Source organism: Stegostoma tigrinum, chromosome 25 (genome assembly GCF_030684315.1).
Source record: "Stegostoma tigrinum isolate sSteTig4 chromosome 25, sSteTig4.hap1, whole genome shotgun sequence".
Lineage (NCBI taxonomy): Eukaryota > Metazoa > Chordata > Chondrichthyes > Orectolobiformes > Stegostomatidae > Stegostoma > Stegostoma tigrinum.
In genome coordinates, this window is record NC_081378.1 from 52,046,144 (window position 1) to 52,058,775 (window position 12,632).

The 12,632-nt window shown below is 44.9% G+C and overlaps 1 protein-coding gene across 1 annotated transcript in view; it reads left to right on the plus strand.

Annotated features, from left to right (window-relative positions):
• The window catches only part of LOC125463059 (cilia- and flagella-associated protein 54-like), a 437,943-nt gene that overhangs the window by 214,531 nt on the left and 210,780 nt on the right, over positions 1-12,632 (plus strand). Inside the window, exons 33-34 of the mRNA XM_048553715.2 lie at positions 7,018-7,118; positions 10,257-10,475. Coding sequence (XP_048409672.2) covers positions 7,018-7,118; positions 10,257-10,475 — 320 coding nt within the window. The remainder of the gene's footprint in view (positions 1-7,017; positions 7,119-10,256; positions 10,476-12,632) is intronic.

Sequence of the window (12,632 nt, forward strand, 5' to 3'; positions counted from 1 at the left end):
TGTTACCTGATGTTCTTTTTGCCGTCATGTTGAATGGCTGGTTGTTGACTATTCTGCAATTGGAAACAGTTTCTGTTCATTTACTATATCTAAAGCCTTAGTGGCATTGAACACTCACATTTAGTTTCTTCCCAGCCCTTGAGTATATTCGGACATAACCTGAGTTTCTTTGCTCAATGAAAGAAACTTTTAATCCTCATTCCAGAACGTATTCCAGTAAATCTCCTATGTACGTTTGCCAAAATCTTTGTGTCCTTTTTTATAAGCTATGGTGGCCATAATTTACCACAATAATCCAGTTGGGGCCCAATTAGTGGTTAATATGGAATATATTTATAACAGTTTCTTCTCCAGTGGGAAGACCAGACAACTACCAGTTTGTGGAACAATTTCTTTCTGTCTGCAAATGTAATTCCAAATTTCTCTTCATTTGTTACATTATTTCTCTGCTCTGCTCCTGCTAGGTGCCACACCCTGTTCCACTGAAATTTGACGAACAGCAACTCATCCTTTGACGATACACTTATAGCCCTTCAGACTCACTACAGAGGTCAACAATTTCATACCCTGGCCTCTTCCCCATCAACAAGGGGAAATACCCTATTTTCATCCATCCTGTCAGACCTTTTGAGAGTTTTTTTATGCTTTGGTGTGATTACGCCTCATTTTTGAAACTATAGCAAACGCAGACCCAGTCGTCTTCAACTCTCCTTGTTGGATTATCTTAAGAGACTATATCAATAAACTTATGGAAACCTAAAGAACTAGATTGACTTATTCTTCTTTATCTACACAATAGATAAAGCTCTTAGAAAACTCCAACAGGTGTGTTGAACATGGTTTCCCTTTTGTAAATCCATGTTGACTCTACCCAATTATGTCATTATTTTCTAATCGTCTAGTTATCACATCTTTTGTAATAAATTCAACATTTTCCCTGCTACTGACTTCAAACTGACAGTTCTATTGTTCTCCAGTTTCTTTCTCTCTCTTCCTTCTTAAATAGTGGAGTTAGATTTGCTACTGTCCAGTTGGCAGAAACTTTTCCAGAATCTATAGAATTTTGAAAAGTAGCCACTAATGCATCCACTATCTCTATGCCTTCCTGCTTCAACACGCTGGGATTGATCCCTTCTGATCCAGGATATTTATCAATCTTCAATCCACTTAATTTGTTAAGTATTGCCTTTTCGTTAATCTCTTTTAGGTCCCAATTTTCTCAAGATTGTCGTTCCCATCTGGGAAATCTTCTCTATCTTCCTCTGTAAAGACTGACATGAAATAATTGTTTAGTCTCCCTGTCATTTCCTTATTCTCTATCCAATTCTCCTGTCTCTACATGTAACAGATCTATATTTGTCCTTGTTAATAATGTTTTATTCACTCGGGAATGGATGTCACTGGCTGGCCAGCATTTATTGCCTGTGCCTACTTGCCTAGTTTCATATTCACACCCCTAAAAAGCTTATGCAGTCGACCTTTCTGTTTATCTCTCTCTTACATTCATATTCTCTTTTTTCCCATTCTTTATCAATTTCTTGGTCATCCTCAGGAAAGCACTACAAACTGTCTTTGTTAATGTCACCAGCCTGAAGGATGCACTAAATTCTTGCCTCATCTGCAACACACAGCGACCCAGTCATTGGCTGAATAAGCTGCATTGTTAGCGGTCAAATTGGCGTTGCAAACAGGTGGCTGCATTTGCAGTTTGAAACATTTTTTTCTGTGAACTCGGCTCACTGGAATGGAAAGATAAATATCAGATTTTACCTACAAAAACAGAAATTGATGGAAAAGCTCGGCAGGCTTGGCAGCATCTGTGAAGATAAATCAAAATTAATAGACAATAGACAATAGTTGCTGGAGTAGGCCATTCGGCCCTTCGAGCCAGCACCACCATTCATTATGATCATGGCTGATCATCCTCAATCAGTATCCTGTTCCTGCCTTATCCCCATAACGCTTGATTCCACTATCTTTAAGAGCTCTATCAATTTCTTTCTTGAAAATATTCAGAGAGTTGGCCTTCACTGCCTTCTGGGGCAGAGCATTCCATATATCCACCACTCTCTGGATGAAGAAGTTTTTCCTCAACTCTGTTCTAAATGGCCTACCACTTATTTTTAAACTGTGTCTTCTGGTTCTGGACTCACCCATCAGCGGAAACATGCTTCCTGCCTCCAGAATGTCCAATCCCTTAATAATCTTATACGTCTCAATCAGATCCCCTCTCATCCTTCTAAACTAAAGTGTATACAAGCCCAGTCGCTCCAATCTTTCAACATATGATAGTCCCGCCATTCCGGGAATTGAGCTCGTGAACCTACACTGCACTCCCTCAATAGCAAGAATGTGCTTCCTCAAATTTGGAGACCAAAACTGCACAGAATACTCCAGGTGCGGTCTCACCAGGGCCTGTACAGCTGCAGAAGGACCTCTTTGCTCCTGTACTCAATTCCTCTTGTTATGAAGGCCAACATGCCATTAGCTTTCTTCACTGCCTGCTGTACCTGCATGCTTGCTTTCATTGACTGATGTACAAGAACACCTAGATCTCGTTGTACTTCCCCTTTACCTAACTTGACTCCATTTAGATAGTAATCTGCCTTCCTTTTCTTGCCACCAAAGTTGATGACCACACACTTATCCACCTTAAACTGCAACTGCCATGCATCCATCCACTCACCTACCCTGTCCAAGTCACCCAGTATTCTCATAACATCTTCCTCACATTTCACACTGCCACCCAACTTTGTGTCATCAGTAAATTTGCTAATATTACTTTTAATGCCTCCGTCTATATCATTAATGTATATTGTAAACAGCTGCGGTCCCAGCACCGAACCTTGTGGTACCCCACTGGTCACTGCCTGCCATTCCAAAAGGGACCCGTTTATCACTACTCTTTGCTTCCTGCAGCCAGCCAATTTTCAACCCAAGTCAGTATTTTGCCCCCAATACCATGTGCCCTAATTTTGTTCACCAATCTCCTATGTGGGACTTTATCAAAGGCTTTCTGAAAGTCCAGGTACACTACATCCACTGATTCTCCCTTGTTCCATCTTCATAGATACATCCTCAGAAAATTCCAGAAGATTAGCCAAGCATGATTTCCCCTTCATAAATCCATGCTGACTCCGACTTATCCTGTTACTGCTATCCAAATGAGTCATAATTTCATCTTCTATAATTGACTCCAGCATCTTTCCCACCTCTAAAGTCAGTCTAACCGGTCTATAATTTCCTGTTTTCTCTCTCCCTCCTTTCTTGAAAAGTCGGACAACATTAGCCACCATCCAATCCGCAGTAACTGATCCTGAATCTTAGAACATTGGAAAATGATTACCAACGTGTCCACGATTTCTAGAGCCACCTCCTTAAGTACCCTGGGATGCAGACCATCAGGCCCTGGGGACTTATCAGCCTTCAGACCTAACAGTCTATCCAACACCATTTCCTGCCTAATATAAATTCCCTTCAGTTCGTCCATTACCCTAGGTCCTTCAGCCACTATTACATCTGGGAGATTGCTTGTGTCTTCCCTAGTGAAGACAGATCCAAAGTACCTATTCAACTCTTCTGCCATTTCCTTGTTCCCCATAATAAATTCACCCGTTTCTGACTTCAAGAGCCCAATTTTAGTCTTAACCATTTTTGTTCTTTTCACATCCCTACAAAAACTTTTACTATCCTCTTTTATATTTTTGGCCAGTTTTCCTTCGTACCTCATTTTTTTCTCTGCGAATTGCCTTTTTAGTTATCCGCTGTTGCTCTTTAAAAACTTCCCAGTCCTCTGGCTTCCAGCTCATCTTTGCTATGTTATACTTCTCTTTTATCTTTAGAGAGTTCTTAACTTCCCTCATCAGCCACGGCCGCCCCTGCCTCCCCTAAGGATCTTTCTTCCTCTTTGGAATGAACTGATCCTGCACCTTCTGCATTATATCCAGGAATACCTGCCATTGTTTTTCCACTGCCATCCCTGCGAGGGTATTGTACCATTGAACTTTGACCAGCTCCTCCCTCATAGCTCCATAGTTCCCTTTATTCAACTACAATACTGACACTTCCGATTCTCCCTTCTCCCTCTCAAACTGCAGATTAAAACTTATCATATTATGGTCACTACCTCCTAATGGCTCCTTTACTTCGAGGTCCCTGATCAAATCCGGTTCATTGCACAACACCACACCCAGAATTGCCTCCTCCCTGGTAGGCTCCAGTACAAGCTGTTCTAAGAATCCATCTAGGAGGCACTCCACAAACTCCCTTTCTTGTGGTCCAGTACCATCCTGATTCTCCCAGTCTACCCACATGTTGAAATCTCCCATAACAACTATAGTGATACTTTTTGCGACAGGCCAATTTCAACTCTTCATTGAAGAGAACTCTTCTTAACATTTCAGGTCGAGTGATTCTTCCTCAGAACTGATGTTAGCTAGAAAAGGTCAGTTTATATGCAGAAGATAGGGTAGGGGAAAGGTGGTAAAGTGTAAATGATATGTGGGGATAAGAGCCCAAAGAGAGAGAACAGTTGGACAGGCAAAACAGTGGATAACGATCTTACTAGAAGGATGAATTGTTATAATAGGGATTATTAGTGGCTGACAATAGGTCATGTGTAATAGCCAACTGAGTACAAGCCCAAAAGTTATTGAACTCAGCATTTAGTCCAGAGGGCTGCAGGGTCCCCAACTAGAAAATGAGGTGCTGTTTTTCCAGCTTATGCTGAGCTTCACTGGACACTGCAGCAAACCTAGGATAGAGATGTTGGCCAGGAAACAGAGTGATGTGTTGAAGTAGCAGGCAATTGGAAGCTCAGGGTTTTTCTGTGGACAGAACAGAAGTTTTCTATAGAGCCACCATTTCTGCTACCTCCAGTGAGCTGTTACCAGACTCACATTCCCCTCCCCTCCCTTGTCAGCCTTCTGCAGGGACTTTTCCATCTGGGACATCCAGAACCACTCTTCCTTCACTCCAACATCACTCCAGGGCACCTTCCTCTGTAACTGCAGAATGTTTAACATCTGACAGTTTACTTGCCCTCTTCTCAGCATCCAAGTGCCCAAACACACCTTCCAGGTGAAGTAGCACATTACTTATACTTCATTCAATGTAGTCTACTGCATTCGCTGCTCACAATATGGTATCCGCTACATTAGGAAATGAATCGTAAAGTGAATGACCCCTTCGCAGAACATCTAAATTCTGTCCACAAGAAAGACCCTGAACCACAGCAAATCTGTCACAAATTCCACTGTAGCCCATTTATTTCAGGCCCCTGTAAGAATCTACCCTGTGAATAAAGGAATGTACCCTCCCACAAAACATCTTCCTTATTGTTTATGCCCCAGAAACAAGCCCAAGTTAAAACAAAAATTCAATGGATTGTGTAAACTACCTGATTGAACCCAGTCACAGCAACAGGAGTTTCTCTGTCATCACGTGCCCAACCCTGAAAGTTGAACCAGGTACTGCTTAGACTACTGAGATAACACATTGTGGAGCTGGAGGAACACAGCAGGCCAGGCAGCATCAGAGGAGTAGGAAGGTTGTCGTTTTGGGTCGGGATGCTTTTTCAGAAATGGAGGAGGATGAAGGGAGCTGGTAAATAAGTAGAGAGAGGGGTTGTGGGGCTGGGGGAGGTAGGTGAGATGGCGATGGATGAGTGCAGGTAGGCAGTGATGGGGATTTGTCAGTGAGGTGGGAGGAGCGGATAGTTAGGAGAAAAGATGGACAGGTTGAGAGGGAGGTTTGGTCATGAGATGAGGCTGGGGGTGGATGGGGAGATTTTAAAACTGGTAAAATCTACATTTAGGCCATTGGGCTGTAGGCTCCCAAGTTGAAATATGAGGTGCTGCACAGTTTCCCAGTGGCATAATTGTGAGACTGGAGGAGGCTCAGGATGGACGTGTCATTCACGGTATAGGAGGGGGTGTTGAAATGGTTCGCGCCTGGAAGGTGTTGTTTGTTGTGAAGAGAGTGCACGTGGTCTACAAAGCAGTCTCCGAGCCTCTGCTTGATCTCACCAATGTTGTGGAGGTATCAGAGATACTCCATGTGAACTTGAGGTTGGTGTGTAAGGTGGTAGCAAAGTTGATGAACTGTTCAAGCTCCTTGTGGGAGCACGAGGCAGCGCCGATACAGTCATTAATGTGGTGGAGGAAGAGGTGGGAACAGTGCCAGTGAAGTGGTGGAAGACGGACTGTGCCACATATTATACGAAGAGGCAGGCATAACGTGGGCCCATGCGTGTATCCCGCAGGAAGTGTGAGGAGTTGAAGGCGAAGTTGTTTAGGGTAAGGATGAGTTTGTTTAAGCGGATGAGGGTGTTGGTGGAGGGGGACTGGTTGGGCCTGCAGGAGAGGAAGATGCAGAGGGCTTTTTAAGCCATCCGCGTGGGGAATGCAAGCGTACAGGGACTGGATGTCCCTGAAGATGAGGTGTCGGGGACCAGGGAAGTGGAAGTCTTGGAGGAGGCAGAGCGTGTGGGCGGTGTCCCAGATGTAGGTGGGCGAGCTCCAGGATGAGTGGGGGAGAAAATAGAGTCTTCTCTCCCACCTATCAGCTCCTCCCACCTCACTGGACCATTCCCCACTGCTGCCTACCTGCACTCACCTATCCCCGTCCCACCTACCTTCCCCAACCCCAACCCTTCTCTCACTATTTATTTCCCAGATTCCTACCCCGTTCCCCATTTCTGAAGAAGTGTCCAGACCCGAAACGTCAACTTTCCTACTCCTCTGATGCTGCCTGGACTGCTGTGTTCCTCCAGCTTTACACTGTTATTTCTGACTCCAGCATCGGCAGTTCTTACTATCTCTGCTTAGATTACTGAATGGTTAATGATGTTGCCAGGTCCGACTTCTTAATGGAGTCACTGAAGTTAAACATAAATGTGTGGATGGTTAATGTTGTCTTAATTTACAATATTCATGTAATTTAGTAATTTATTCAGGGAACTGTTCATTTGGAGATTTTAAAATTTTGATGCTACTGATATTATTTCTTGCTGTTCAGAATCCAAGCAAAAAACCGAAGAGAGACAAAGCAACAATGAAGGAACTCTTACACAACTTTATCAACAATCCAGCTTTAAAGAATGACCCCAATGCACAAAGGTAGCTAAGATTTCTCCATGTTATAATGATGTCAGATATATGTTTGGATAGTTTTTAATCACTGGTTTTGATTGTTTCTTGATTTCTGTCATTGCTGCATATTCATCCTATTTTATGACCACAACATTTTTTCACCATTATATTTAGCCCTATTCTTCCATTCTTTCTTTCCACAAGCAAATGGAAGACTATGACAACCCCACCCTTGTCTGCCTTCTGGAGAGACCACTCTCTCCGCAACTCCTTTGTCCGCTCCACACTCCCCTCCAACTCCACCACACCCGGCACTTTCCCCTGCAATCACAGGAAGTGCAACACCTGCCCCCAGTGCCACTTCCCTCAGCCCCATCCCAGGCCCCAAGATGACTTTGCACATCAAGCAGATGTTCACCTGCACATCCGCCAATGTGGTATACTGCATCCGCTGTACCCGTTGTGGTCTCCTGTACATCGGGGAAACCAAGCGGAGGCTTGGGAACCACTTTGCAGGACACCTCCGCTCGGTTCGCAGTAAACAACTGCACCTCCCAGTCGCGAACCATTTCAACTCCCGCTCCCATTCCTTAGATGACATGTCCATCCTGGGCCTCCTGCAGTGCCACAACGATGCCACCTGTAGGTTGCAGGAACAGCAACTGATATTCTGCTTGGGAATCCTGCAGCCCAATGGTATCAATGTGGATTTCACCAGCTTCAAAATCTCCCCTTCCCCCCACTGCATCCCAAAACCAGCCCAGCCTGTCTCTGCTTCCCTAACCTGTTCTTTCTCTCACCCATCCCCTCCTCCACCCAAGCCGCACCTCCATCTCCTACCTACTAACCTCATCCCACCCCCTTGTCCTGTCCGTCCTCCCTGGACTGACCTATCCCCTCCCTACCTCCCCACCCATACTCTCCTCTCCACCTATCTTCTTTTCTCTCCATCTTCGGTCAGCCTCTCCCTCTCTCCCTATTTATTTCAGAACCCTCTCCCCAGCCCCCTCTCTGATGAAGGGTCTGGGCCCGAAACGTCAGCTTTTGTGCTCCTGAGATGCTGCTTGGCCTGCTGTGTTCATCCAGCCCCACACTTTGTTATCTTGACTAGCCATGTGATTGTTTTATCCCCATCACAGATTCACTTCATTTCTTTTTTGGCTTTGTTGTGTTGCCTTCATGTTGGTGTTGCTGGTAATATTGGAAATCTGTAGATTTTCTGGAATACCAAGTTTTTTACATCCAGTCTTTTTACAACATTGTTAAATGTATAAGACACCAAACAAATTTACAGAAAAGATAAAAGCCCTGTCACATTGTCGGTGTCAATTTGATGTCAATAAAGGGTAGAATCATTCCAGCTCCACAGGGGAATGATTGAAGGAAAGAAGGGCAGATATTCACTCAATTTTGCTTCAGACCAAGCCCACTGTATGCCTTTTTTCTCATTTGTTCATTGGATATGGTGTCTGGGCCAGCATTTATTGCCCATTCCTAAATGGCTTTGAGAAGGTGTTGGGCTATCTTCTGGAACCACTGCAGTCTGTCTGCTGTAGGTACACTCATTCTCAATGAAGGAGGTTTCATAATTTTGATCCAGTGATCGTGGAATGGTGACATATTTTTAAGTTAGGACCGTGTGTTGTTTGGAGGGGAACTTCCTGTCTATCTGCTGTTGGTGTCCTGGATTGTAGAGTTCATGGGTTTTAGAAGGTGCTGTTGAAGATCCCTTGGTGAGTTGCTGGAATGCTCTGCATTAGAAGTAAAGTGAGTGAACATTGAGGGTGGGGGATAAGCTTCCAGTCAAGCAGGATGCTTTATCCTGGATGGTGTTGAGTTTCTCGAGCATTGCTGGAGCTGAACCCATCCCGGCGAGTATTCCATTACATTCCTGACTTATAGATAGTGCACAGGCTTTGAGGAATCAGGAGATGAGTTGCTTGCCAGAGAATATCCAGTTTCTAGCCTGCTGTTGTAGCCACTGCATTTGTTTGACTTGTCTAGTTCAGTTTCTGATCAGTTATAACGTATGGGAAATTTAAGGGCTTTAACAAAAACAATGTTATTGAGTGTCATGTGAAGGTGATGTGATTCTTTACTAGTTTAAAATGATACTTGTGTAATGTTAATATTGTTTTAGCCACTATTGACATAAACATGGATGTTGTCTATGTATTGCTGATATTACTTCAGTATCTGATGATTTGTGAATGGTGCTGAACATTGTGCAATCATCAGTGGACAATCCCACTTATGATGGAAGACAAGTCGGTGATAAATCAGCTGAAAATGGTTTGAATGAGGATGTTACTCTGAAAAGCTAAGATAAATTTTTGTTAGGCAAATGCATTAACGGATGTGGGGCTCAGTGGTGAGCACTGCTGCCTCACAGTGCCAGGGACATGGGTTCAATTCTACCCTCAAGTTTTGGAGTTTGCACATTCTCCCTGTGTCTGCGTGGGTTTCGTCCCACAGTCCAAAGATGTGCAGGCTAGGTGGATTGGCCATGCTAAATTGCCCGTGATGTTCAGGGATGTGTAGGTCAGGTGGGTTATAGAGGGATGGGTCTGGGTGGGATGCTCTGTAGGGCAGTGTGGACTTGTTGGGCTGCAGGGCCTGTTTTCACACTGTAGGGATTCTATGATCCCATGATATGGGCCAAAGGCAGGTATTTTGAGTTAGGCCACAATTCATCCATGATCTCATTGAATGGTGGAACAGGCTGTAGGGGCTGAATGGCCTACTCCTATTCCCATGTCTTAGGGTTTTATTTTATAGTTCATTGCTTCATTTTTCATGCTTTCCAGCCAACATTTAATTTAGTATATCCATTGGATGGATCTATTCATGAAGGAGTGATCCTTCCTTTAATCCTCCTTTACTTAAACTTACTCCCTGCTCTGTTATGATATGAAAGTAGAAGGAGATAATGAAGAAATATATGCTGCTGAAGACTCGTTTTTGGAAGAATCTCTTGTTTGAGTTACTTTACGTGAATATGGCTTAATTGCTGAGTAGTCAAACTGCTTGAAAATCATTGAAAATGCAATTGATCAAAAGTATCCAAAATTTTCAAAAATGCTCGAAAGTTAGTGTAATTTCTTTTATTATAGATGTACTTTTCTTTCAGTGGTACCGATATATGTTTATGATTATTTTGTTTAGGAAACAAAGAGAAAGATTGGAAAACAAAGCAATGGAAGTTTTCCAAACTATGCTTGGTCCAATTGTACGTACCTATCTGCATCTTAAAAAATTCAACAAAACTTGTATATCAGAAATGCCATGGCGTAGCCAGCTGAATGTGCTACTGGGGATTCTATGTCTTAATTCGTTCATGAAGTGTTATGAGAAAGAGTGTTGGACTTCGAAAAGCATGAGCAGGTACCTTGGAATCAACAAATATGTACTTTCACAAATTTCCACTCTGCAGTTTTAATATAAAGAATTATCTCGAGGTCAGTGGTAGTATTCTACATGGGTCAGAGCTTATGGGTTGGAATTCCACTCCAGACAGTCTAAGTGAACAATGCTGAGAGTCTTCATTTCTGAGAACCAAGGTTGACAGAGATGCTCACCTTTAGTGGGAATGAATGAGTGATCATCTTTGCAGTTAGTGGGTTCTTCTGATTGGGAATTATGACTAAGCTAACCATATGTTCTTATATGGAAGGAATTTTGTCCTGGAAACAATCTAGAAGAAGTCTGTTGGATATAAAACTGAAATGCGTCATTTCATGTGCACTCTATTTAGAAAAGAAGAAAAATGTTTCATACAAACAATTTTTGCTTCGGGAAGAATAGGGAAAGGTTAGATTTACTGAGTCAAGACAGGCAAAATTTTCCTTTATTTTCACCTTGCACCTTTGTAGATGGAAATTATAGACATTGTCTTCATAACCTGCTAAAGATACGGGTCTTAGTCAATTTAATGTCAATAGCTAAAAAGTAGCAATGAAAATATCCTAGAGATAATGGGAACTGCAGATGCTGGAGAATTCCAAGATAATAAAATGTGAGGCTGGATGAACACAGCAGGCCAAGCAGCATCTCAGGAGCACAAAAGCTGACGTTTCGGGCCTAGACCCTTCATCAGAGAGGGGGATGGGGAGAGGGAACTGGAATAAATAGGGAGAGAGGGGGAGGCTGACCGAAGATGGAGAGTAAAGAAGATAGGTGGAGAGAGTATAGGTGGGGAGGTAGGGAGGGGATAGGTCAGTCCAGGGAAGACGGACAGGTCAAGGAGGTGGGATGAGGTTAGTAGGTAGCTGGGGGTGCGGCTTGGGGTGGGAGGAAGGGATGGGTGAGAGGAAGAACCGGTTAGGGAGGCAGAGACAGGTTGGATTGGTTTTGGGATGCAGTGGGTGGGGGGGAGGAGCTGGGCTGGTTGTGTGGTGCAGTGGGGGGAGGGGACGAACTGGGCTGGTTTAGGGATGCAGTAGGGGAAGGGGAGATTTTGAAACTGGTGAAGTCCACATTGATACCATATGGCTGCAGGGTTCCCAGGCGGAATATGAGTTGCTGTTCCTGCAACCTTCGGGTGGCATCATTGTGGCAGTGCAGGAGGCCCATGATGGACATGTCATCTAGGGAATGGGAGGGGGAGTGGAAATGGTTTGCGACTGGGAGGTGCAGTTGTTTGTTGCGAACTGAGCGGAGGTGTTCTGCAAAGCGGTCCCCGCAGTTCTGGCGCACTGACCTCTACATCGCCGAGGCCAGACGCCAACTCTCCGACACCACCTCCTACCGCCTCCTCGATCATGACCCCACACCCGAGCACCAAACCATCATCTCCAACACCATTCATGACCTCATCACCACAGGGGACCTCCCACCCACAGCCTCCAACCTCATTGTTCCCCAACCCCGCATGGCCTGTTTCTATCTCCTTCCCAAAATCCACAAACCTGCCTGCCCTGGTCGACCCATCGTCTCAGCCTGCTCCTGCCCCACCGAACTCATCTCCACCTATCTGGACTCCATTTTCTCCCCTTTGGTCCAGGAACTCCCCACCTACGTCCGTGACACCACCCACGCCCTCCACCTCCTCCAGGACTTCCAATTCCCTGGCCCCCAAAACCTCATATTCACCATGGACGTCCAGTCCCTGTACACCTGCATTCCGCATGGAGATGGCCTCAAGGCCCTCCGCTTCTTCCTGTCCCGCAGGCCCGACCAGTCCCCCTCCACCGACACTCTCATCCGCCTAGCTGAACTCGTCCTCACACTCAACAACTTCTCTTTTGACTCCTCCCACTTCCTACAGACTAAGGAGGTGGCCATGGGCACCCGCATGGGCCCCAGCTATGCCTGCCTCTTTGTAGGTTACGTGGAACAGTCCCTCTTCCGCACCTACACAGGCCCCAAACCCCACCTCTTCCTCCGGTACATTGATGACTGTATCGGCGCCGCCTCTTGCTCCCCAGAGGAGCTCGAACAGTTCATCCACTTCACCAACACCTTCCACCCCAACCTTCAGTTCACCTGGGCCATCTCCAGCACATCCCTCACCTTCCTGGACCTCTCAGTCTCCATCTCAGG